The 27,257-nt window shown below is 47.8% G+C and overlaps 2 protein-coding genes across 24 annotated transcripts in view; both read right to left on the bottom strand.

Annotated features, from left to right (window-relative positions):
• The window catches only part of SMAD3 (SMAD family member 3), a 126,926-nt gene extending 113,763 nt beyond the window's left edge, over window positions 1–13,163 (bottom strand). Inside the window, exon 1 of one of the 4 annotated variants that reach the window (XM_055536775.1) lies at window positions 12,441–13,163. In XM_055536775.1, coding sequence (XP_055392750.1) covers window positions 12,441–12,646 — 206 coding nt within the window. In that variant the 5' untranslated portion in view covers window positions 12,647–13,163. Of the gene's footprint in view, window positions 1–4,299; window positions 4,988–5,030; window positions 5,530–5,567; window positions 12,291–12,440 lie in introns of those variants that run through there. The other 3 variants (XM_055536784.1, XM_055536785.1, XM_055536776.1) reach the window with 3 other exon arrangements.
• A 10,030-nt stretch (window positions 13,164–23,193) lies between these two features.
• Window positions 23,194–27,257, bottom strand: part of LOC129620936 (uncharacterized) — a 97,746-nt gene continuing 93,682 nt past the window's right edge. For 5 of the 20 annotated variants that reach the window (XR_008698921.1, XR_008698914.1, XR_008698896.1 and 2 more), the window contains 2 exons: window positions 26,897–27,208; window positions 23,574–23,710 (listed from right to left, as the gene is read on the bottom strand). Coding sequence is in view for 2 of the 20 variants with exons in the window: in XM_055536802.1 (XP_055392777.1) it covers window positions 23,461–23,637; window positions 26,897–26,951 (232 nt within the window). In the remaining 18 variants the exon portion in view is untranslated. Of the gene's footprint in view, window positions 23,711–26,896; window positions 27,209–27,257 lie in introns of all 20 variants that reach the window. The other 15 variants (XR_008698901.1, XR_008698925.1, XR_008698897.1 and 12 more) reach the window with 8 other exon arrangements.

Here is a 27,257-nt window from a genome sequence, read left to right as displayed (position 1 = left end):
GCACATAGTCAGCACCCAGTCCACGTTGCATGTACCAGAATCACTCCCAGTGAGACAGCTCAGGTGATCCGCCACATTTCAGCACAACTGACCCAAATCTTCAGACAAGACCATAAGCACCAATTCACCTAAGCTTCTGGAACCAGACCCATGCCCCTCCTCCCCCCCAACCCCCCACTGATGGTACGCATGCCCTAAGATCATACTCCTGTTGAATTCTGTGTATCATTAAGGTTTTTCTCTAAGGTCTCTGTGAAAATGTAGGTGTGAACTTGGAAGCCTTAAGTCCATCTCTGTGAGGAAGGGTTTTTAACAATACTATAGACCTGCGCTTCATAAAGAAATAATGAGTGGGGCCTTCCTGGTGGTCCAGTGGCTAAGACTCCACGCTCCCAATGCAGGTGGGCTGGGTTTGATCCCTGGTCAGGCAGCTAGATCCAACACGCCACAAGTAAGAGTTCGCATGCCACAGCTAAGACCTGGTGCAGCCAATCAATCAATCAATAAATTTTTAAAAAAAAAAAAGAAAGAAAGAATGAGTGACACTGTGTAATATTTTATAGTCTGCAAAGATCTTTCAATACGTATGCTATGCTATGCTAAGTTGCTTCAGTTGTATCCGACTCTTTATGACCCCATGGACTACAGCCCGCCAGGCTCCTCCACCCACAGGATTCTCCTGGCAAGAATACTGGAGTGGGTTGCCATTTCCTTCTCCAGGGGATTTTCCCGACCCAGGGATCAAACCCAGGTCTCTTATGTCTCCTGCACTGGCAGGCGAGTTCTTTACCACTAGCACCATTCATTAATACATAGCTCATCTACATAAACAACCACCATCCTATCAAGGGAGACATGGTTTTTCTCATTTTCCTGATGAGGAAAGGGAGGCTCAAAAAAAATCAAGTGACTGGTCTAGAGTCACCAAAGCAGGAAGGGGGAAGGCAGGGATTTGAACCTGGGTCTCCTGAATGCAAGCCCAGAAAGCTCCATCGCAGCAGGCTGCCATTTCAGCAACAGGTCTCTATCAGGGTTCTCAAAAATGGTCCATGAACTAAGAACCTGTCCATGGATACAAAACTTTTAACTTCTAAAAACCTATAAACTTCAATTAACAGCAACAACAACAAAAAAGCTGACCCTGAACAGATGAGGTAGACTGTATGCATGGTTACCAAGATTTCTGCTTGCCCTTGTGATGAAATATATGAACTTACCCCATTTTACTCTCTTACTAAGGAATGTAATCTGTTTTTAATACATGAGAGCATCTGATGAGTCTGAAGTAGAGAACTTAGGCATTTTTACTGATTGCAGTGTGGTCTGGAACTGGAAAGCCCGACCTAGACGATCGTCAATGAAGAAATTTAAAACACTGACCAGAGACATTCCACACAAAGACACCACGCCAGGCACAGGGAAAACCCAAAGAGAGGCTGGGATCTGACGTCGGGGCCGTTGCTTGGGGAGAACAGGCCTCTGCATGGAGCCCAGCGACACTCTGCTTAATTTCCCAAGGAATCCATGTCAAGAGGCTGGCATGACTCACTGGCTAATTACCTGAACACTTGGGCTCCCAGAGCCCTCCTGGCTGTACAACCCGTCTTCTCTCCTGCCGGCGAACAAAACACTATTTTCACCCTGGTCCAGACATAGCCTAAAGCTGTCCACATGGTGGTGTAAGGGATTATGACTCTGACCTGGATAACTCAGGCAGAAAACTTGCTCTTACCAGCCACGGGCTGGGGGAGGCGAGGAAACGCGAATAGAACGGTGGCTTCAGCCATGCCACTCCCGTACTTTAAAATCTCCTGGGTGCTTTACGGAGCAAGGTCCAAACGCCAAGCTTGGCCGAATGAAACCCTTGGCAACCTCCTTCTCAGACTCCTCTCTGGCCACGCCCTCTTCCACGTTCTGGCCGCCCCGCCCCAGACGCCAGGCTCTTCCACGCTCTGTCTGGCCAGTGTTGCACTCAGCCTTCCCTTCACTCCCACACGCCTATCCACCCTTCAAAGTCTCACTGGAGCATCATCTCTTCTGTGAAGCCTTCTGAGTCCCTCAGAAACAAGCTGCTCTTTCTCTGGGATCCCCAACACTGCTTTATTCAACCTGGAAGTGTCTTTCCCATGAGCCCACTGTAGCTGCAGTAAGGTCCCTTTTAGCCTCTGCACAGTTCAGAGACAGGGCTTTATCTCCGCATCTCTCTCTCTCCTGAGGCCCAGCACCAAGTCAGTGCCCAATAAATGAAGCCAACAACAAACGGCACTAGCGGGGGTTGGGCTCTTCACTCGGCCTTTCAGATAGGCAGCTGCCATATGCACCACCCATCCCTGACCTGCACTTAATTCACTGTGATCTGAGTTCAAGGTGAGGGAAATCAATCCTGCCTATAGAAACACCCACAATCTTCCATATAATGGTGCCACCTGAGTGGGGCCTCAGTTGTGGCTATATAACAGAGAAAAAGTATTAGAAAAAGTCGTTCCGTCACGTCTGATTCTTTGCAAAGCCATGGATTATAGCCCACCAGGGTCCTCTGTTCATTGGATTCTGGAATGGCAAGAATACTGGAGTGGGTTGCCATTCCTTTCTCCAGGGGATCTTCCCAACCCAGAGATTGAACCCGGGTCTCCCACATTGCACGCAGATTCTTTACCATTTGAGCCACCAGGGAAGCCCACTGAGAGGATGGCCAGAAAAACAGGACTGCCTCCACCATCAAACGGTCTGAGAGCGGGAGGAACTATGCAGTTGCACATATAATATGTCATATATAAAAGAGAGAATCAAGGTAACAGACTGATAAACAGAATATGTTCTATCATATTGACAAGGACCTTAACACAACCTGGGAGGCCAGGTTTGAATGTAGAGTTCTCTGACGCCTTGGGTTTCACAATGGAACTGGTGAGAGAATTCCAGGAGAACTGATCCTGAATCCCAGCCCATTCCTGTCATCACCCCCCACTTAGAGGGGCTTCCTGTACACTCGTGCAGACACCCCAAGGCTGAATTTCATCCAATTTCTCCATCTCCCAGCCCGACCCACGTCATCGGCCCAGGGTCAACACAGTCTCCCTTCCTTAGGCAGATGGACCTGGGGAAGAGCCCACCTGGGACCTGGAAGCAGGCTCAAGATCACGGGGGCTGGGAACGGAAGGGTTGAGACCCAGTGTACCATCTGAAAGAAGGAAGTGTAGGCTCTACACGGGCCATCCCTGGGCCCACAGCTCTACCCCGTGGAAAGGACCACATCCAGAAGGATGTGCAAAGGATGGTGCACTAAGTGTGAGCCCCCTGACACACCTAGAGGGCAGCCAAAGGTACAACCGTCCATGTCTGGGTCATTTTGGAGCCATGAGCTTCCGGGACTGAACATTCTCACCTAACAACCAAGCAACTGGTGAGGGGGTGCCTGGAGCCAGAACTGCCTTCCAACCAGGCCTCAAAAACACCCCAGCAAGAGTAAACATCAGACACTTCCACACATGGATGGGCAGGCTATCGGTGACAGGCCCGTGAGTCACGGCGTTTCTTCTTCAGGATCTTACACCCACCCCCCACCCCAGGAGCACTGATTCATCAAAGTTTGTTTTCAATACTATTATTTTTAGTCAGCCAAACAGTTTTTAAAATGATGATGGAGGACAGGAGTGGGGAGGGGAGAACCACCTAAGAATACGAATTGTTTCTCTTTGAATAGCCTGCCAAGCCCTGCATCAGCAAGCAGTGAGACTGTGGCCTCTTGGTGAATATGTGCTGGAGGCAGATTCTTTTACTGCATCCATAGGGGGTCTCCAAACAGTGAGCCCCGAGAACGAGTTGAGGGGCCAGGATCCCTTACTGGAATCTGCCAACACCATCAGTCAACCCCACCTCCGTCCTTGAAAGGGGAAAAGTGAATGTTTAGAAAGCACCTACTACGTGCTGTGAGCCACAAATACCAGCCAAGTGCGTGCTCTCTCTTATATCCTGTGTTGATTTACAAGAGGCAGGCAGCCCCATGCCCATTACACAGATGAGGAAAGTGGAGCTTCATCAATGGAAGCAGATGTCCCCAAGGCTGCCACATGGTCAGTAACTGGCCAACTCAAACCCAGGTTTGTCAGACTCCAGAGCCCTTTGTTCATCCTTGATGACTGTGGTCTTCCAGCCTACTCACGCCCTGAACCCCTGCTCCGCAGGCAATATTTTAAGAATCTTTGGGTAGAGATAAAAGGCTACACACAACATCTAAAGGGGGAGCAAAACAAAGTCACTCACCCTGCCTTTCCAGGCACACAGAGAAACAAGACTCACCTTGAGCCTGAATTCAACGAGGGTGTGAAAGAATTTACAATGTGGAGCATTTGAAACAAAAGGAAAAACCCAGCTTCCATCACCAGGGCCTGCCTTCAGCCACTTGTAACTATTCAAAAAGTCCTTTCTGGATCCATTACTCCACATTTGGGCTTAGCCCAGAGGTGATTTTTTAAGGAAAAAATGCCTTTTGGCATTTTTGAGCTGTGACAGCGTAAAAACAGACCTTTAAAAAACACACACCCAAAAAGCATTACTATTTTCAAAAGCCCAGTCTCAAAGAAAAAGAAAAAAAAAAAAAAAAAGGAGGTGACACCCCAGAGCTACAACTAGGCCTGGCGGTCTGTGATGCAAGCATTAGTGGGGAAAGCCAACAGATTGATAATGCCATAGATTTCAAAGGCAAACCTTGACCCAAGGTTTCTTAAACAACACCCCAGTCCTAAACTCCCAACAAAGCTGTCAGGAGAAAAACTTGCCAGATGTAAGCAGGGAGAGCCGGTGTGATACAGAAAAAGTACTATTATTTCGGGGGAAACTCACTTTTCATTTCTTAGCTGGGGTTTCAACTTGTAACCTCCATGCCCCCCCCCCCAACAAGAGGCGCATGCTTACGCAATCAAGCATAGCCTTTCTTTATATAGATGCTTGAAAATAAATAAAGAAAGCTTCCTGGGTAAACTCTGACATATGAGCAAACATTTTCCACAGGTATCCTCTATAATGCCTACCTCTCACATTTAACCATTTTTAGGCAATTGTGGTCATTAGTTTAAGTAAACTTCCTGCTCTGAGGATAGCCAAAAATAGCAACAAAAGAAAAACTGCTCACTGCATCTCAAAACATTCAGCCTTCATGGTGTTATCCTTGTATTCAGTTATTTTTATATTCCTTTGTAGTTAAATTTCACTGATTTAGACTCACAGGGCAAAGGAGAGGCAGGGAAGACAGAGAGGGGGAAACAACTAAAATTAAAAGCTGAATTGTAGTTTTCTTACTTTCAACTAGGGAAATTCATTGGCACCAGACTAACAGGGACTTAGGACATTAATAATTAAGAAAGATCTGTGGTTTAGTGATCAAGCGGATGCATGCAAAGGGATGCTTCTAAGATGCTTGCATAGAAACCACTTTAGAATTAGAAAGAATCTCTGATAGAGCTCAGGTAGCCCATTTCCCAGTTGCAAACATCTGAGGCCCAGAGACGGTCAGTGACTTGGCCAGGTGACACAGCTAATTAGAAACAGAGTTAAAATCTAGAACTTACCCAGGGCTGTTGACTCCTGCCTCCAAAATGACTCCCAAAAGTTTGTTCATGACTAATTTTTCTTGACAGCATTTATGGGGAGAAAAGGCCTGCTAAACAAACTTCAGCCTAGTCCAGAATTAGACAAACTTCTTAATTAATAGGCTTCTACTGTGTTTTCATTTTAAGCCGAGTCTCTCTGTCAAAACACCCTGCAGCAGTGTGCCACGGTGGCAGGCTGCTGTTTACAGCAGAGGCCTCAGATAATCACAATGGATAGTGTGACTTGTGCTCTAGATTTGTTATTTCTAAAACTGTTAATTAAGTCAAAACAAAGAGTAACGTTACACACACTCTCTCTCTCTCATCAGGACTCAATAAACTGCAGGGCTTGGGGAATTTGGTTCTCTGGCATTAAGAAAACAGTATTTACAAGTTAAGCAGAGTGAACACACACATGATTCTTACAACTCCAAAGGACCAGTGTTCAGCAGCCAGTGGACCAGAGGCTACAATAGGGCAGAATAAGGCATCTGCCTCGTTCACTGGTGTGTTCCTGCTACTGGAAACAGGTTTTGGCACCTGTTAGGTGCACTAAGGCAGCACACACATGAACTGGACAAGTTCTCTTGGATCTTTGTTTTAAAATCTGGAATTTGGTAAAATTAGAAACCAAACTTCTGCAAGGTAGGTTTACTATGGCAACTTCCAACTGTTTCCAGAAACCACGGCACCTGAAGATTGAAGGCTCCGTGGCCCAGGAACCTGTCAATGGTCAATAGATGATGCCCAGCCCTCCTGGGGAAGAACTAGTCCCATCCACCACTGCAGGGGACATTCGTGTCTGCAAAAGGCTGCTAAACCTCCCAGGCCCTGCATCAGCAGCCTTTCTGGGCAGACTGTAAAACCAGATGTGGATCTGGGAAGGGGGCAGGGCGAATTCTTTTTTTTTTAAATAGGTCAATACATCAAAGGAGACAAGGACAAAAGTTAATTAGAACTATTCATGAGCTTTGTTGATTGAAAAAGCGGCATTCCACTTTCAAGAACTTAACTGCGCTTACCAGAGGCTGGGGGAGGGGTAAATAAGGTGGTTAAATAGATGAGGGAATAAAGTCAGACTTCAAGTCTTAAAGCAAGCATCGCTTGCAACGTTGATAGACCTAGAGGTTACCGGACTAACTGAAGTAAGCCAGAGAAAGACAAATATCATATGATATCACTTATGCATGTGGTCTAAAAGCACGATACAAATGAACTTACACAGAAAACAAAAATAGACCCACAGACTTAGACAACAAACCTGTGCCTACCAAAGGGGGAAGGGGAGGGAGTGATAAATGAGGAATCGGGGATTAACAGATACACATTACAATATATAAAACAGATAAGCAACAAGGACCTACTGTCTTGCACAGGGAACTGTATGCAATATTTTGTAATAAACTATAAGGGAAAAGAGTCTGAAGAAGGATAGACATATATAAGACTGAATCACTTTGCTGTACACTTGAAATTAACACAACACTGTAAATCAACTATACTTCAATAAATAAAGCAGGCACTTCTTGGTCCTATTTATTTCCTAAAGGAGTTCATACAGAGACACGCTGCATTGTGCAAACAATGGCATTTAGAAATCTCCCAATAAGTTAACAAGTGAAAATTAATGGTCGCTCAGTCCATTAAATCGTGTTAATTTTATTTCCATTAGAATAACATAGCAATTACAAATTTACATTATTGAACCAATATTTATTTTTCAAAAACTCATTTTAATTGGATTCCTGATGTGATAAGCTCAAGCCAGTCTCTCTATGCCATCAGCTGCTTCCATTTCTCATCAGAAGGAAACGACTACTGTATTCATTGGCTTTTTCTATTATTAGAATTGTCATTTAAACCTGTATATCCTTGCAAAGACTTTTAAAAATACATTATTAAAAGCTCTTATGTCTCTGTAGAAATTCAGGTTTACAGGATTTCTTTTTTGGCAAGTGTTAACCAGAGAAATGAAAAGTTACGGCACACCAAAACTCAAAAATTCTGAGCATCCACCATCACCTCCAAGTTGCCCACTTCTTATCGACGCAGTCTGTTATATTCTGAGCTAATACATCCTAAGTCACCGTTTCCACCAAGGAAACTTGAATTTCAGGGTTGCCATACTAACTCCTTTTTTATTTCAAAGTGAGAACACTTTACAGTGGCGTAAAATACTGAACACAAGTCGCTGGTCTTCCGGTGCAGACTAGGAGGGAACATATCATAGCAGCACTCCATTTAGGAACAAGAGGAAGATAAAGACATTCTCAGTCCTGTAGGCAACAAACACCATGAACCCAAAAGTTCCCATGATTGTACTACGGTCCAGAAACTTCCTCCTTTGGATAATAACTCCTGTCCTCTTGGTTTTCCACCTTGCATTGACCCCTCCCCTCCTCTCCCCACCTCTTCCCAGAGAGTAATGGTCTGTCCCCCACATCCCTGGGCATTTTGTACATCCTTTGGCTGCAGCTCATGGCCTATATTTTGGGCAAGTCTGTCTCCCACTCTAGACAGGGGAGCCCTTGAGAAGAGGTGCCCTGCCCTGCTCATCATAGTAGGTATTTCATAAATGACTGAATAATTTAGTAATGAATGAATGATACACAGAGACATCTAAATATAAAACACATCTGTCAAACTTTCTGGTTTACAAAACACTTCCACAGGCTTTACCTCATCCTGATTTTACAGGTGCCGACAAGAAGGCTCTGAGACATCAAGTCAACTGCTAAATCCATCCAGGTATTAAAACAACAAGATTCAGGACCTGAATTCTGTGCTTTTTTTCTGGGGAAAACAGATGGCCATGCTTACTTTGTTATCTAACATAGTGACCTCTAAATATTTAAAAAACATATCATAATCCCCCTCGCTCCCCAAAAATATCACTCCATACTACAGCTCATATTCTTCCTGATGGCTGGGAATAAGAAAGAAATAGACACAAATAATGTCCTGTTGATGTTTTCCTTACTCAAGTGTAAGCTTGTCATAGGCAGGGAACATCTCAAGTTTATCTCCACATCCTCCCCCACTTCCCGGAATACTGACTCAGACATGGGAGCGGCCAATACCTACGAATCCACAAAATCCCATCCTGTAATATTTGATTAGGAACTGTGAGCAAGGGGCTGTCTTCAACACGTACTGAGCCCAATCATTCAACTCCTGGGTGCAAGGAGCAAGTTCGAAGGTTCCAAATGGCTCCTAAGTTCGAAGGTCAAGTGGCTCCTTGGTTCCTAACGTTCAGCCATAGCCCTAAGCCAGCCCCACGTCCACTACCCAGTGTCCTGCAGACTCCTTCTCTTTCGTGCCTTTGTGCAGAACTCCTCTAATCGAGGTTAACAAGAGAAAGGAGAGGATGGGTGCTTGCAAGTGAGTTGGGTTCCAATGGGCCACACAAGAATGGTGCTCTGAGCTGCAACTGAGAGAAAAGAGGACAGGAGATGCTGAAATGGAGAGGATGTTAAAGCTACCACTCTTGCACCCCTGGTCTGTCCCCAGAAGCCTGAGAAAGAAATGTTACGGTGAGACCAGCCTGGCAAAGTCCAGGCAGATAGCAGGAGGAGGCCACACCAAAAGAACAGATGCACAGAAAGGTATGTGTCAGACCTTATGTTTGGTTCGAGTCCGCCACTTTCCTCTGGACTTGGTGCTCTAACAGAAGAAAGCCTGAATTTCCTTCCAAACAAATAAGGTCTTAAGCTTGGTCCAGCCCTCAACAAGTGGGCCACAGCATGGGTCCCATTGGTAGAAATACAAATTATCAGTGTCCATCAGAAGAGTCATTTTTAAGTGTGCCTGGGTCCTTCTCCCTGATAGAACATACACACACCTTCTCTGCCTCTCGTTGGCAAATGCTATCACTCCATTCTTATAAACTGGCCAGGAAGATACCTGCAGCTGGACTCAGGTACTTAAGAAGGATAGTAGATGACAGGGAGGATGCTATTACACAACTCATCGAAGTTCTGACCATCCTGCCAGACCTCAGAGAATCCTGATAGCCCCTCTACTGGTGTATCTAAATCAGGCTCTTACCACTGCTTTGGCACCAGTCTCTTTGACATTCTTGAAACCAGTAAGCCTGTATCACTCCAGCTCTCTTGATCACTGAGACAAGTTAGAGCCGGAGTAACAGAAGAACGCGTGCAGTCTGGTGGGCTCCAATACACAGCTCTAACTGCTAAACAGTCCTGCTGCGGCTCACGACCTTGTATTAGCCAAAACAAGCTGGAGAAAATCTCCTTAGACAAAGGGTTCCTTACACTGTGAAGTCCAGATCTTGTAGGGTACTTTTAAGCACCCAGGGCCCCACCGCACACCCACAGTGGGACAGCTAGGTGAAACATTTCCCTTTGTCAGTTTTCCAAAGACCTCATTATAAAAAGCTGTGAGGAGAGAGCAGACAATTTGACAAGCAACCCCACAACCTATGGGACTCAGAGACACACCGCTATCACCCGTGTGAGGCCAGCTAGCCACCTCCCCAAGACGTGGCCTTTAGTTTTCTGCCCACGAGCAAAACAGCAGCCGCTGTTGCCAAGGGAGACAAGGTGACCCAGAGGCGTGGGCACAAAATCCAAGGATGGAAATCCACTTTGTCTGGATCCACCCAAGTAACGGGGTTTCCCTAACTGAAAAAGATGGAAAAAAATGTGCCTCAGCATTAGGTCCTTGCCAGGCAGGTAGAAGATGGCTCAGTCCTCACAGAGCCATGGGAAGGCTGAGTTAACTTGAACTCTCAGGAACATCAAAAGTGTCCATATGCCCCAGGCTGCGGAAAACACTGGAAGAGGAAAAGGCAGGCCACGGCTATGCTTTCCCAGAGGGCAAACTCCTACCAAGGCAAGGGGGAGCCAGGCCTCTCCTCCAGGCTGTCACCAGCCCAAAGAATGCTGGCAACCTTACTACCAAAGGTCCCAGGGCCCACCCCTGTAGCCATCAGCAAAGAATGTATTCAGAGCCTTCAAAATGAAGAGGAGCCATGGTAAGCAGAAGAGGCACACTTGGTCAGAATGGCATGTTTTGCTATGCCAAGCCTTTTCACCTCTCTCCTCCAGAGTTTTCTCAACTTTGAAAATGTGATCAGTCTTAGGCCTAATTAATTGCCTTATCTATTTTCCAGGAGTTTCTTTTTCTTGATCTCCTAAAAGCATATGAAAGTCCTTTGTAAATTGTGCAACAATTCATGCAGCTGTTCGTTTTATACTGGATACTGATTTTTTTTTCTGTCTCAAAACATAAAAAAGCACTTGTCCTCAGCACCCTCAGGCAGGTAAGAAGGCAGGTTCTCCCCAGGAGGGAGAAGTATGACATTCATACACCCTACTCCCTACCCCTCACCTAAAGTAATAAAGAAGGAAGAACCGTGGCTGAGACCAGGACCTAGGGCTCCCTGACCATCACATCACACCACCTCCTCTGAAGTCAATTCTGGCTCCCCATCATACCCCAGAACACACTTCCCAGACAGCACACCACCTTCCTTCCCGCTTTATTGACTGGATCCACCCAGTTTTGAAAAAAAAAAAAAAATTATTATTTTTCAAGTCAGCACTCCCACCATATGTGGCATTTATTTCCAGAGGAGGCCGGCTCTGGGTTTCCGTGGACAGATGTTGCTTTGTGCCTGCCTGACACGGCCAGCGTACAGCTGCCCCGAGCAGGTGGCCAAGGACGGAGTCCACTTCTGGCCCGGCATCAAGAGGGACAATTTACGTGGAGCTCTGGCCCCGGGGACCCTCTGCTCATTCCTCCGCAGCCAGGGACCCCTACTCACACACACAAACTCAGTACACAATTAAGACGTTCAAAGGAGGCTAAGAGGGAGACACAGAAAGCTAAGATACCTCCCCCCTCAACACATCCCAATTTCCAGCCAGGCGCAGCTAAGCTAAGAGAAGGCCGTGGGGAGTGGAGAGAAGTCACTGACCCCTTCTATCAGCCATCTGTGAGCTCCTGCCAGACCTAGCTAGCGCGAAGTGGAGGATAAAGGAGGTCCAGACAGATGGCAAAGCGCTTTGGGAAGGAGGGCTCCGTAGGAATGCGAGGGCCGATGCGAGGCCCACTTTGGGGTGCGTTTTGTTATCTCCTCGGCTCCAAACCCCTCTCCTTTCGGCACCCACCCGCAATCTCAGACTGAAAGAAGGGCAAAAAACAGTCGGGGGAGGCGGGGGAGAAGACCCCACTCTCCGCCACTTATCTCTCTCATTTGAAAGTCAGAGCACTGCACTGCAACTAAAGTGCGTGTGTGCGGAGGGGGCGGGAGACTGGCACAACCGAATCTAAAAATACTCGATAAAAATGCTAATCCCGAAGGCAAAGAGAGAACGAAGAAGGAATCTGTCAATCACGAGGCTCCCGCTCCTCACCCACAGCCCCAGCTGTACGGACTGCATTCCTGTCGAGAAGGAAAGAAGTGGGGGGACAGGAATGAAGAAAAGAAAGGGAGAGACACCACCACCTCTACGAGCGCGGGCCGCGGGGGCGGGAGGCGGCGGCGGAGGAGGGGCTCGGGCCCGCGGAGCTGAACAAAGCGGGCCTCAAGTTCTATCCCGCAGCTCCCCGGGGTGTGGGGGGGCCATCCTGCAGCACCCCCTTTCCCGGAGGTGAAAAGCCAATGCGGGGTCTGGGAGAGCGAGTGCCGCGTGGAAGTCCCAGGCTCTGAATCTTTGCAATTCTAGAAAAGGTTTTGTTTGGGGTCCCCCTCACCCGCTTCCTGCCTGCGTTCCCACCCCTCGTATACACACACACACACAATCCCTCCGGCTCCAATCCCACCAGGCCGGCCCCGCCACGCTATGGGGCTGGGCGGGCGCGCCCCAAGGTCCCTCCAGCCCCCACCTGGGGATGGTGATGCACTTGGTGTTGACGTTCTGCGTGGTGATGGCTTTCTCCAGCTCGTCCAGCTGCCCCGTCTTCTTGAGCTTCTTGACCAAACTCTTGACTGCCTTCTCGCACCACTTCTCCTCCTGCCCGTTCTGCTCGCCCTTTTTCCAGCCCAGCAGGCGCTTCACGATCGGGGGAGTGAAAGGCAGGATGGACGACATGGTTGGGGAGGGCGCGCGAGCTGCGAGGAGCGCCCCCGGCGGGGCTGGGCGCGGCGGGACGCCGGGGGCGCAGCGAGGAGCTCAGCCCGGGCCGGCCGCGGCCGCCCAAACTTCGCTTCAACTCTCGGCGAACTTGCTGGTTCTCCGGGCCCGGCCGCGGCGCTGCAGCCGGCGGGGCTCGGCGCGCGGCCCTGCGCCCCGGGCGTCTCCCACGGCGGGGAGAAGGACGGCGGGGCTGCGGGCAGGCAGTAGCGAAGCGGGATCGGGAAGGCCGGGGACGCGGGGCGGAGGCGGCGGCCGCGGGGACCGGAGTGGCAGAAGAAAGTTTGGGTTTCCGCACGGGGTGGCTGTTTGGGTGCCGCCTCCAGGAAGGAAAGTCCAACCCCCAGCCAAACTTTGCTCGCCTCGCTCGCTTTGATGCGCAGATCCCTCCGCCTCGGCAGCCTCGCCTCCCCGCTGCCCTCCTCCTTCCCAGCTCGCTCGCTAGCTGGGCCGGGCCGGGGCGTGCGCCGCGCTCCTGCTCCCGCCCGCTCCCAGTCTGTGTTTCATGCAAATCCGCGTGCAGCCTCCTTTCCAAGCGCTGTCACCGCCCCCTTGCCGCTGGGGCTCCCCGCCTCCTCCCCAGCGCGCTGCCGCCTCCTCCTGCGGGCGCCTTGCCCGCGCCCCCCCACTCCGCCTCCGGGAGGGCTCCTGGCCTTCCCCCCGCCCGGCGCGGAGCACTCCCACGTGGGCGACCTGGGACAGCGGCCGCCGGGGCTGGAGCGCGCAGGACCCCGCGCGGCCCCGACCTGAAGTCCAGCGGACGCCAGGAGGAAGTCGTGGGAACGAAGCGGCGAGAAGGGCCCCTGGCGGGAGGGCCGGGCTCGGGTCGTGGCGTCCGCTCTCGGAACCCACACTCAGGAAACTCAGCTGGAGTGGCGGGCCCGAGGGTTAGACTCGCATGAACGAACGAGAGCGGGCTGGCCACAGGCAGGCGGTGCGCTCCTGGGAGGACCCCGGCTAGAGGGAGGACTCGCGGAAGGTTGAGGCCCAGGAAGTCGGGGCGCGCACCAGGACGCTGGCGCGCCGATCCCGGTCAGGGGCCGTGGCGGCGCCGGGGACTCGGGGGGCTGTTTTTATTCTCGCACCTGTGAGACCGTTCCAGTTTAGAGCCCCAGGGCCGGATTAGGGAGAGGCTCTCAGAAGTGCCGATTTGGGGACCCCAGTGACTCCCCGGATAATAGCTGGAGTCAGGGGTCCCTTGGGCCTTTGGGCATCAAGTGCCCCGCAGAAAATGGGCCTCAGAGTCATTCGTTTAAGCTCAGGAAGAAATGAATGGGGGAGCCTTAGAACTTATCTGTAGAGGAAAAGTTTCATTACAGGATGCTGGAATCCTATGGGAAACAAAGTATCCGAAATTCAACAGCCAGTAAATAGGAGAGAGAGTTTTGTTTTCAAAGCTGTGAACTCGCAAGAAGTGGAGCAAAAGGGCAGTCTTTGGGGACCTTATATATTCCAAATTAGCTTCGGTGGGAAGCAAAGGAACACCAGGATATCGGGCGTGCTCTGGGGCTTTTCTTTCCGCCAACGCAATTCAGGGGCGTCTACCCACAGACCGCTCACTCTGCGGTAGTCCGGAGTTACCCCAGGCCCCCAGGGCCTTTCTCCTGCAGCCCCTCCCCTACCAGACCTCTTAGCCTTTGTTTGTTTTTAACAGCAGGAAACTCCCTTGGTGAGAAAGAAGTGATCCGCAAACCCTCGAGCGGGTGGGGAGTTACAGAGCCCTGTGAGGTGTGGCCTAATCCACAAGTCAGCCCAGAAGCTGCAGGGGTCCCCGACTGGAAGGAGAGAAAGAGCTTTGGCAAGCCTGTCAGCTGCTGGGGCTGAGCCCAGGGCTCCCCTCCTAATTCCCTGCCTGCTTGGACCTTAAAGGAGAGTCCCCTGAACCCCAAATGGGGCTTAATGACCTGCTCCCCACTCCTGGCCAGTCCTCGGAACTAACCAGCAGCCACTATAATCTGGTTTCATTCCCTTCCTGTGGCTCTCATGGAAAAAGAGAAGGGAGGAAGGCAATAGACTTTTATTGATGGCTTTCTTCATTCCAGGTAGAATGAAGAAAGTGCTGCCCTCTTCACAGTGACTCTTGAACTAGATGTCCCTGATCTCCCATTTACAGCTGAAGTACCTGAGGCCCAGAGCTTATAATACTGGAGAGCTCTAGCTGCAGAGTTAGGATACAAACCAGTGATTTCTGAGGCCTCAGCCCACACTGCACCCAGCTAGCTGCCTTCTAGAGTTGCAGAGGTAGAAGGTGACATCACAGATGGAGCTCTGCAAAACCAAAGTTCTTTACACAGGTGCACTATTGTGATACTAGAAGAAATGTTTGCTCACCTGGAAAACGGGCTAGAGATAGCTTTCCTCGCAATCTGTTAGGGTGGTTGTGGGAGTCTGATGTAAAAAGCTTCGCCAACCATCAATACTCTAAAGGAATAGAGCCACACCTTGGGGCCGCTGTTAGTGCCATGGAGAAGGCTGCAAAGTGGGGAGCAGGGTTCAGTTAGACATGCACATCTACAGAGCACCTCCGTGTGCCGTCCTACTCATTTCTGAAAGTGCTGAAATGAAAGACTAAGCGCCCTAGCCTCACAACCTAAAGAAGCACCAAGGGGTAGGAGGTGTGTGCTTGTGAGAAACGGGCCCTTGTGTAAACCGTTCATATTAACCTGAACATTGCATCAGGTAGGTCCCACTGTTGAGAGGCATCCAGCAAAAAGACCTCAAGCTTCATCAATGACTGACCTGGCTTTTAATCTTGGCTCTCTCTACCCTTTCACCCCACCAAGCATCTATTCTCTCGGCTGTAAGAATGAAGCACACAGTTCTTATTATGAATCTAGAAAAGGTGTTAGAAAATCTCCCTCAGTGCAGAAGCCATGTGTGGTGAAGTGTAATGTACACTATGAAGGTGAGGAGCCTAAGAAAGATCTGAGTTTTGCAGGTAGTGGAAGGGCCTGGCATGTCCCCGAGCCTCTGAATCATGACATGTGAAGGGCCCCCTGGTCAGCCTTCTCGTTTTCCTGAAAGGAGGCAGTGACTAGTCAGCAGTCAGCGTGGCTGAAGCTTGCTGTCCTGCGTTTTCTTTGCTGGTCTCGGTAGTACAGCTGGTGCATGCAGAAAACAGGGCTGGCTCCACGTGTGAGGCCAACAAGTGCCTTGTCTGGGCGTTTCTTTGTCCTCTGGCCTCAGTTTCTCCACTAGAAGAGTTAGAGAAATCAGTCCAGTTTCATAAAACAGTGAGGAGGGCTAAGGAGCAGATTCCTCTGGGTGCCCGAGAACCCCACGTACTCCCTGACTTTGGCAGGTGAGTGGGTGGGCGGCTCTGGGTGGAGAGGAACTCTGCTCTAGTGCCTGTGCTCCTGGGGCCCAGCCAGGCCGGCTTCTGCAGAGGCTGTCCTTGGAAAGGAAACATCAGCCCAGTTAATTTTTCATCGGGGTAAGCACAAAGTTCAAGAGAGGTGGGATGGGGCCGGAGGCAGCGCCTCTGTTTTTCTGGGAATAGTTAGTCCTATGGGGGAGGAGCCTCACAAGCAGATTCGCCAAAAGATTTTCATGTGTTTGGCATGGCTCCCGGGTGAAACACTGGAAAGAAACAAACACCTGCCTTCAATTCTGATGATTTTTCTGTTAGCTAAAGGGTGTTTAATCAATAAGTGGTAAATCTCGAAAGAGCAAGAAAATTGTTCCTGTGTTCATTTTACACAGACATAAAGTGACATCTGGTGAAGGCAGGTGATTCACAACCTGGAGATGAGTCAGGATCTAGTGAGGACTAGAACTTTCAGCAGAATGCCCTCACCTGAGAGGGAGCCTCTGTGTGCAGCTAGCCCTCTTTCTTTAGCACTTAACACATGTGAGTTCTCTTTGTGGTACCAAATGGACCTGAGTTAAAATGTCTAGTCTCCTCTTTCCAGCTGTGTGACTTCAGGCGAGTCCCTTAACTCTGTGCATCAGTTTCCTTATAGAATGGGAATAATAATAATCTACCTGTTAAGATTACTGTAAGGAATCAAATAACACATGCAGAGAGCTTTCTACAAGCACTCAGAACATTTTCAATACACTTGGATATAGTTGGTGCTCAGTGTAGAGTACTATGCACAAATGAGAAGCAATGAGTTCTGTGTACAGGAGAAAAAATGGCTGTATCTTAAAAACAGTTCAAGGTGAAGATAGCAACACAGATGCTATGTTACTTGTGTAAAAAGTTACATAGGCACAAAACAACTATGTATTTTGAAAGAAGTCATATAAACAAAAAGATACACACTGAATCACTTCACACCCTTTAGGATGGCTACTCTTAAAAAAGGAGAAAATAGTAAGTGCAGGTGAGGATATGGAGAAATTAGGACCCTTGGGCAATGCTAGTGGTAAGGTAAAATGGATGCAGTGTTGTGGAAAACGGTATGGTGGTTCCTCACAAAAGTTAACATGGAATTACCACATCATCCAGCGATTTCGCTTCTGAGTGTATACGCCAAAAGAAGTGAAAGCAGAGATTCCACAGATATTTGTACAGCCATGTCCATAGCAGCATTATGTGATAGTCAAGAGGTGGATATAACTTTAGTGTCTATTGATGGATGAATGCATTAACAAAATATGGTCTACACGTACAATAGAATATTATTCAGCCTTAAAAATGAAAGAAACCCTGTCACATGCTACAATGAGCATGAACCTTGAAGACCCTGTGCTAATTGAAATAAGCCAGTCACAAAAGGACAAACACCATATGATTCCATTTACACTAAGTATGTAGAACTGTCAAATTCTTTGAGACAGAAAATAGAATGGTGGTTGCCAGGGCCTAGGGGGAGGAAGGGAATTAATGGGTACAGCATTTGAGATGGGAGATGAAAAAGTTTTGGAGATGGATGGTAATGATGATTGTACAACCATGTCACAGAACTGTATACTTCAAAATGGTTAAAATGATAAATTTTGTTACCTATATTTTATCATAATTAAAAAATAGAAAAAATACACATTGAACACAATAGAATAGGTGTTTGAGGGTAAACGTATAGGAATTGGAGGGGAGACTAGAGGGGGAAAATAAATACATCCATGGGTGTGTAATGATGAAGTACTGCGTGGTGCTGAGGAATCTGTTAACCTCACTCTACACGTAAGCTGCAATAGTACAATGTACTCAGCACAGGGTAGTCAGTAGCCTGACTATTCTCTAGTTCGCTCAACAGTCAGTCTTTGGGACTTCCCTGGTGGTCCAGTGGTTAAGACTCCACAATCCAGAGGGCACCAATTCTGTCCCTGGTCAGGGAGCTAAGATCTTGCATGGCATGTCCAGTCAGTCAATCAGTAAAAAGACAAAACATCTAAACCACCACAAAATAAACCAGGACAGAGCCTTTGCTTCCCAGCACCTTCCCACCAATGATGGTGATCTCTCATATTTGGAGAACCCAGTCAAAATTATTTAAAATGCCTGCCCCAGGGCCACCCCCAGGAACCTGCAGCCTCGGATGCTGCCCCCACCTGACAGCTGAGAGTGTGGGGACCAATACCCTTTGCAGGTCTGTTCTAGGCCAGCCTCTGGGCAGAGACTTCCAGGATAGGATCTTGTTTGAAATTCTCGGTCCCCAAAAATGATTTCTATTGTTGCTTAGGATGGACCACAGACTGAAGAATTTAAGTTGCTATTGTCCAAACTGGATGGCTGACCCCGGACTGCCAGCCCAGGATGGACCCTCTGTCTCCAGAACCCCCAGACTAAGGTTCCTAGGGTTGATTACAGACAGTCCCTGGGGAAAGGGAGCTGGAACAGAAGGAGCTGGGTGTAGGGAAGTTGGAGTGTAGGATTTGAGTGTTGGGTCTAAGGAAGGTAAGGTGAGAGGCCAGGTCTGACAGGAGGAGATTTGGGGGTGGGGACTGGACTCGGGGGTGGGCATTGCTATCTGCCGCTGGGTACAGACTGAGGCACGGGGCCAGGGCTTCGAGGGAGGACAAGGATGGGCCTGTGGGCAGGCGGCTGGAGCCCAGGGCAGGGTTCACAGAGCTATTTTCCTGAAGAAGCTCCTTCCCAGTGTCCAGAAATTGTAGGCCTGGGAGTCAGGGGCCAGGAGAAGATCCTGGTAGGAGTACAGTTGTGTGTGTGACTGTGTGTGTACTTGATTATACCACCTGTGTACGTGCTGGTGTGTTGATCACTGTGTTTACACAGGTGTTGTTGAGATTCAGATGTGTGTGTGCTAAATGTCTCTGTCCACCCATGCCTCTGAGATCTGTCTTGTTCAGATCACATTATTTCACAGCACCCAGCCCCATATGTTTAAGTGAAATGGGTATGTGTGGTGTGACTTTTCCCCCTGGGTTCATGTGTTTCTGTGTCTTTGTCTTTGTGCCGAGTATGAGCGTATATTTGCAGAGGTCACTGTGTTTTCTCTTTCCTATTTTCTGGGATAGTAAGAGTCACAAATGTGGCCTTGGCTCAGGCCCAGGATTTCCCTCGGTCCAGAGTTCAGTTTACAATGTGGCCCTAAAGCAGCGATTGTTGGCCCATATAATTGCATTTATTTTTAAAAGCACATGTGCATATAAACAACCAGCAAGGAGCGGTGTGCTGAAATAAAAATTCAGTTCTAGAAGAGCAGTGAGACTGTATGCCCTTAAATTACTTTTTAATATATTGGCGAGCTATTTTTACACTATAAGTGAATGGAAGATACTATATCAAAGTTACACCTCAATTTAAACAAAGATTTTAAAGAAAGACAGCAATGTGCAGGGTGAAAGCACAGTTGGGTTTATCCAGGGCAGGGAATGTGGACCCTGGAGGGAATGAGGCAGGGGTGGTTTGGACTGTCTGCTCGGGTCTAAGAGGGTGACTGATGCTTGGGGCAGTGGGTAGGGTGGTTTGTTAGTGCTTTTGTGTAGTCAAACATGGGCCATGTTAAAAGAGAAACAGAGTCCTCATTTCTCAAAACAACACACATATATCTAGAATCTTCTGTCCCTTAGATACACCCCAGCATCTGGAAACAAACCTCCTGGGGTTGACTCAGACCTTGAAGGAATAAAACGGGAAAAGCTGTCCCTCTCCCAAGCAATTCAGTCTGACCAGAGGGAGGGACACCAGCTTCAAGACATGAGTTAGGCTGCTGTTGCTGTTTTAAAGCCCACATACTCTAGGATTCCACTTCTCTGAACTGCCCAGAATAGGCCAATCTACAGTGGCAGAGGTAGATCACAGGTTGCTGGGGGCCTGGTAGAGGGTGGGCTGGGAGTGCCTTCCAAGGGGTCCAGAGTTTCTTTCTGGGGGAATGAAAATATTCTGAAGTTGACTATTGTGATGGCTGCACAGCTCTTTGAATATATTAAACCCCACTGGCTTGTTCATTTCTAAGTGGGTGAATGGTATAAGTGAATTACAGCTCAATAAAGACGTCTTTAAACGTAATAATAAAGGCTAACACATACTGACGTCTCACGAGTGCTAGGCCTTGCTCTCAGTGCTTCAGATGAATGAGATTAACTCATTTAGTTTCTGCAGCTGCCTGTGGCTGGTGTCATTACCCTGCCCTTTCCAGAAGAGGACACTGAGACATGATGAGGTGACATTCAGAGACTGGCCTTGCTCGGACAAGCCAAGATACCTGCTGGACAGTCCTTGTTCTTAACCATGATGAGGACAAACAATGACCACAGACTAGAGATAATCACACTGCAACCCCCTGATTTGTCACTAAATATATCATGAACATCTTTTTCTATTACTCCACTATTTTGAATGCCTTTTGAGCAGCCTGTCACATGGGTCTATCATAATGTATGAAGCCAGTTTTCCACAAGTGGACATTTAAGTAGCTCCCAGTTTTATTCAGCATTATAAAAGTGATGCTGTAAACACTTTTGTACATATGCATTTGTGTGTCTGATTATTTTCTTACAGTAAGTCCCTAGAAGGAGAATGGCTACTTATGGAGTCATTACCAAATGGCCCCCTGAAAAGCTACTGTACCAGCTTATCCTCATCCTAACAGCTTTATAAAGTGAGACTGAATCTGGGGCAGAATTTTTCTTGTCATCTGACTTAGTCATCAATAGCTCCACTCAAGGGAGCTTCAGCTTTTGCTATGACATTTTTTGTTTTCTTCTGAGATCAAAAAGTGAAAAAGGGTCTCTAGTGAAAGATCTCTGAGTACAGGGCAGAGGAATCACAGGGCGGTGTTATTGGCAGGCAATACGAGGAAACACTTTTCAATCTTTTCCCCCTGCCCTCTCATAGGTGTTGGTGTTCCCCGGGGCCAGGCACTTGCTTCTTTCCTTTGACTTCTCTCCCTGTGTAACCCTGATGTTGGAAAAGACCCTGATTCTGGGAAAGACTGAAGGCAAAAGGAGAAGGGGACAGGAAGGGATGAGATGGTAGATAGCATCACTCACTCAATGGACATGAGTTTGAGCAAACTCTGGGAAGTAGTGGAGGACAGGAGTGGTGTCCTGCAGTCCATGGGGTCTCAAAGAGAGGGACATGACTTAGCAACTAAACAAAAACAACAACTCTGGGTGATCTTATTCTGCTTGAGTCTTGCCTGATCTTTAAAAACTGGCCCCAAAATCTAAATATCCAACCCAACCCCTCTCCTGAGCTCAAGTCTCAAACTGTCACCTGGAATTAGAGGCCCACAGTCATCTCAAGTTCATGTTCAGAACTGAGCTCGTCAGCTTCCTTCGTGAACCTGCTTCTCAGCCCTCCATCCTCAGGGGCATCACCATTGTCTCCAATCATCCAGTAACCTGGGAACTCCTCCCCTCTTTCACCCCTATATCCAATCTGCCACCAAACCCTTTAGGATCTGCCTCCCATCACCCAGCCTCCATCTTAATTCAGGCCCCTATCACTGCCCACCACCAATTATTACAATTATTTTCTAATTGTCTTCCTTCTCTACTTGCAGCCAGAGTGAGCATTCCAGAAGTGTAAATTGCATCTACATTTCCCTGCTTTGTAAAAAAATGCTTTCGGTAATTTATAAAGAATGCTTTCAATTGTCTACAGCGGTGCTGTCCAGTAGAAATATATGCGAGTGACCCATGTAATTTTAAATGTTATTGAGGCTACGTTATTTTTTAAAAAGGAAAAATAAACAGGAGAAGTTAATATATTTGATGTAACCCAACATAGGGCTCAGTGGTAAAGAATCTACCTTAAATGCAGGAGACACAGAAGATGGGGGTTTGATCCCCGGGTCAGGAAGATCCCCTGGAGGAGGAAATGACAATCCACTCTAGTATTCTTGCCTGGGAAATCCCATGGACAAAGGAGCCCCGGTGGGCTACAGTCCATGGGGTGGCAAAGAGTTTAACATGACTGAAGCAACGTAGCATGCACACAACCCAACATATCCAGTATATCATTTTAACATGTAAACACTATAAAAATTATCTCTGTATTCTTTTTTTGTGCACTCTTTGAAATCTGTTGTGTGCTTTCTGCTTGCATCTCAGTTTGGACTGGTCACATTTCAAGTGCTCAGTAGCCATGTGTGGCTGCCCTGTTGGACAGCACGCTTCTAGAGAACAGAATCCATAGTGTTTCATATGGAGTGAAGGTGCTGAGTGATGGAGCCAGTCTTCTGCAGCCTCAACTCTCTTGCTTCACCCGCATCACATCCTTTCTCCAGGCACATCACAAACATCCCTGGGCCTTTCCACCACAGTGTCTTTGCTCACACCACTCCTTCTTGACTTTGGTGTCCTCTCCATCCCTCCCATCTCCACATCCCACCCCTTCAACTAGCTGAACACTCCTTCCATCCAAGTCTAGGTTGGAGCAGCACCCATTTCACAAAGCCTTTCCTCCTCTATCCTGTTCAGACCTCTATGCTCATACTTAGGGCTTATTCATGCATTTATCTGTTTATTTATTAAAGGTTATTGTTAAAATATTGTGGAAAAGTTATTGTGGTTTTGGACCGTGAGTTTTAAGTCATTATGGGTGAGACACATCTTTATGAATCAAAACAGAAACCATTACAAGCAACACATTTCCGCCAATGAGAAATAAGTTGATTTATTCCTGTCGTATAAAAATCCCTGCTTCGGAGTTCAGTGAACTCTTGGAGAGCATTTTCTGCCTCCTGCTGTTTGTGGAAGCGTTTTCCCTGCAGAAAGTTACCGAGATACTTGAAGAAGTGGTAGGCGGTTGGCAAGAGGTCAGGTGAATATGGTGGATGAGGCAAAGCTTCATAGCCCATTTCATTCAACTTCGAAGCGTTGGTTGTGTGACATGCCATTGGACGTCGTTGTGGAGAAGAATTGGGCCATTTTTGTTGACCAGTGCTGGCTTCAGGCATTGCAGTTTTTGGTACATCTCATCGATTTGCTGAGCATACGTCTCAGAAGTAATGGTTTCACTGGGATTCAGAAAGCTGTAGTGGATCAGACCGGCAGCAGACCACCATACAGTGACCATCACCTTTTTTCAGTGCAAGTTTGGCCTTGGAAAGTGCTTTGGAGCTTCTTCTTGGTCCAACTACTGAGCTGGTCATTGCCAGTTGTCATATAAAATCCACTTTTTGCCTCGCATCACGATCCATCAAGAAATGGTTTGTTGTTGTGTAGAATAAGAGAAGATGACGCTTCAAACTGACAATTTTTTTTTTTTTTTTGATTTGTGGTCAGCTCGTGAGGCACCCACTCATCAAGTTTTTTTACCTTTCTAATTTGGACAGGGAGGCCTGGCGTGCTGCAGTCCATGGGGCTGCAAAGAGTTGGACATGACTGAGTGACTGAACTGAAATGAATTTGCTTCAAATGCTGAACAACCAGAGAATGGTCGATGTTGTCACCTTCTGATGGCCAGCCACTGTGCTCATCTTCAAGACTCTTGTCTCCTTTGCAAAACTTCTCGAACCACCACTGCGCTGTACATCCATTAGCAGTTCCTGAGCCAAATGCATTGTTGATGTTGTGAGTTGTCTCTGCTGCTTTACAAAACATTTTGAACTCAAATAAGAAAACTGCTCAAATTTGCTTTTTGTCTAATATCATTTACCTAGTCTAAAATAAACAAAATAATAAGTCATTAGCAAAAAAAAATGAAAGAAATGTGCATTAAAATGATGTATAACATAATCACATTTATTTAAGAAAGTATCCCAATATCAAGCAGCAAATTTCAACAATTACTTTTGCACCAATCTTAATAATTCATTATAGTAGATTTTAAATGCCTTGAAGGTCAAAGACCTTGTCATATTTTTCTCACCCCAACACCTGTGCTTGAGCCCACTGAAAGTACTCAATAAAAGTTTGGTGATGGATTGAATTAATAGTCAGGCAATTGAGGCCCAGAAAGATTAAATGATGTGCCCATGGTCTCATAACTAAAATGTAGAATCCTGACTTACACTGCAGACTCTCAGCCCCATGCTCGTTTGGCCACTGGATTAGGGGATGTCAGGAAGCCAATCTGTAGGGAATGCGTGGGAGGATTTACGTGAAGATTGGCTTGAGGTGCCAATTGCTAAAATCCAGGCAACCTGGACCCCAATCCTGTAGTTCCTGGTATGGATTCATCTTCCATTGCACTGTATTTTACTGCCTCCGAACAATTACTAGGAAATGTCAGGGGCCAAAAGGAACATAGGGACAGTATGCTTTATGATGGTGAACTCCTGATCTGGACCAGCCCCACCCACAGAGGAAAAGACTGGTTGTGACTTGGGGAGGAATTCTCTATGAAGGGCTTGAAACCTGGTTAAGTGGCAGAAGAACTGACTGACTGGAGTGCTGGGGTTGGGAATGGTGGAGAGTTTGGTTCTATCAATGGACCTGCTCTAGCTTGTATTGTATTATTATTTACATCCCCAGTCTCAGTTTCCTCATCTGTGAAAGGAAGGGATTGGAGTGGCCTTGGGTTTAAATACAAGACTCAAACACCCTTGTTTGCATGCATGGCAGACGTCATGGCAGAATGGCTTTCTGAGTTCTTTTCTGCCTTGGGATCCTTCTTTAAACTCTGCCACGGAGCTGCCATTCCTCCAGTTGGAGCCTGTTTGCCTCTGTGCCTCTTGTAGCTCTGACCTTCTAATTCACTGATAAAGACGCATCCTCTGGTCTCTGGGAATCCCCTAACTCGATGCAAATGACTGTGGGAGGAAAACACCTCGACTCCTTGTCAGCTTCAATCAACAGCTAAACTCTCGGGGCCCCTTCCTGCCAAGGCCGCCCAGGAGGCCCAGGAGAGAAGCCAAGGAGAGGGGGTGAAAGATGGAAGGGGCGTGCATTTGTCAGCCTGCTGGGCCCCATGCCTCAGCTTCCATCGTAGGCACCTTTGTTCAGGACGATGGGTGGAAAAAACGCCTCCAGGAGAGCCTGGCCTCCTGCCCTTGGGTAGCAGGTAGGTTAATTCAAGAGCCAGAAAAGACAAGTGCTGTTCCCACTGACTTGAATACACAGATCAGAACTCATCTGTCTAATTAACAGGTATGTCACCAAGTGTCTAGGATACTGCCTGACACAAAGCAGTCTTCCCATAAATATTTGATGGAATGAAGGAAAATAATGAGCGTACACAAACACTAACTATCCTACAGTTTAGCTAGCAAGGGTGGAGGTAAAGTCCCAACCAGCATGGACTCATATTTTTACAGGTCGCTCTCTACTCCCCTCAGATTTTTCCAAGTGAGGCCACATTACCTTAATGTCTAAAACACACACAATTATACACTCCCTCTCAAACTCAAACCCCACTGGCCGTGGTTTTGTGGTGTGTCACACCTTCATTAAGTGTATTTTTGCCTCCAATGTTATTTTTTAAGCAGAGCTGGTTTTAAGTAGGAAAGCATACCCATATCATGCATCTGCCTGGGGCTGTATCAGGAAACTCTAAAACCCCTTTATGGAACTGCGTCTTCTGTGAAGCCGTGGGTTCCAGGCCCAGCATTCTAGCCATTCACTTCAGGGCTAGCGGTTGATCCTTCTGTGAGAAACTTGTCCGTAAAGGACAGTCAGCATCAGGGCTCAGTTAGCACCTGGGTAAGTGTGGGGATCCCAAACTTGGATATTTTTTTGAAGTCTTTATTGAACTTGTTACAATATTGCTTCTGATTTATGTTTTGGATTTTTGGCGGCAAGGCATATGGGATCTTAGTTCTCTGACTAGGGATTGAACCCTTACCCACTGGAAGGCAAAGTCTTAACCATTGGACCTCCAAAGAAGACCCCTGGACTCAGATATTAATTAGGAGAGGGAACAACACGTTTTAATTTTGCTGTCCCTTTAAGCTGGAGCTAAGGAGGGTGGATGAGTCCACACACATTGTCCTCCTATGCCTCCTCCCCGTGCATGTGTGTGTAGGTGTGTGTGTGCACATGTATGCCCCAGCTAGGCTGGCACAGACTCTCTGCCCACACCTCACACAGTACAGCTTAGACTTAGTTCTCTTTAGGAAGTGAGCACACATCATTCAATTCAGAATATGGGGCTTGAGCACCCACTATGTGTAAGACCCTCCTGGCAGATAGGGGAACTCAGGAGGCAGAGCAAGAAGGGGCTTAAGACCACTGCAAAGCACCCTCCCCCTCCTGCCCCTCTTGCAGCTAAGGAGAAAAATTCAACTTTCTTGCATTCACGCAGGATTTTAAAAGCAGAATTTCTAGAAAAAGCTACTTTTGAGTTCAGCACACATGGATGGGAGGCACATTATCAAGTCTAGACTATTTTTGCCCGAATGTGGTATGTGGAGACTGAATCTCTCAGGGTGTCTCAGGGTCTTGTCCCAGCCCTGTCCTCATGCAAGGCGATGAGAAAAGGCCCCCAGGACAAGGACTGCACCATGCAATAGCCACAGCCTCTCCAACCTCGGGCCCATCATTCTGAAGCTGGTAAAGAGGACAAAGGGGTCCCTGTGACCACACAGCCCGGGTACCACAGTCCAGAGTCCTGGAGAGAAGTCAAATGTAGTTCCCATGTTCCATGGGACCAATATACTCCAGTCTGGGACTAGAAGCAGCACCTGAGAAACATTCTGCTGAAACCAGGATTTCTTGAACTAGGAGTCAAGGACTAAGTTTCCTTTCCCAGCATCTCCAGGAATTCTATTAAGACCTGATGTCCAAGGGTCCTCTGCAAATGCAAACCCCACTTCCGAGGTTTATGATCCACTCCCCATCTACCTTGAGCACATCACAGAGCTCCTCTGCGATTCAGGCCTTCACTACAAGATGAGGTAATGAACTCACCTGACAGAGTAGATGTGAAGGCCTTCCCAGGTGGCAGTAGTAGTAAAGAACCTGCCTGCAAATGCAAGCGATATAAGAGATGCAGGTTCGATCCCTGGGTCAGGAAGATCCCCTGGAGGAAGGCATGGCAACCCACTCCAGTCTTCTTGCCTGGAGAATCCCATGGGCAGGGAAGCCTGGCAGGCTACAGTCCATAGGGTGGCAAACAGTCAGACACGACTGAACCGACTTAGCACACACACAGCACACACTTGGTGGTGGGCCAACAGAAGCCAACTTTTAGCATCTTCTCTCTTTCCCACACTTGAGTACCTGGGACAGTCATAACAACAAAGGTGATTTGCCAGACACTGTATCTTCT

This window comes from Bubalus kerabau, chromosome 10 (genome assembly GCF_029407905.1).
Source record: "Bubalus kerabau isolate K-KA32 ecotype Philippines breed swamp buffalo chromosome 10, PCC_UOA_SB_1v2, whole genome shotgun sequence".
Lineage (NCBI taxonomy): Eukaryota > Metazoa > Chordata > Mammalia > Artiodactyla > Bovidae > Bubalus > Bubalus kerabau.
The sequence above is the reverse complement of the archived record's forward strand: the minus strand, read 5'-3'. Positions and strand labels throughout refer to the sequence as shown.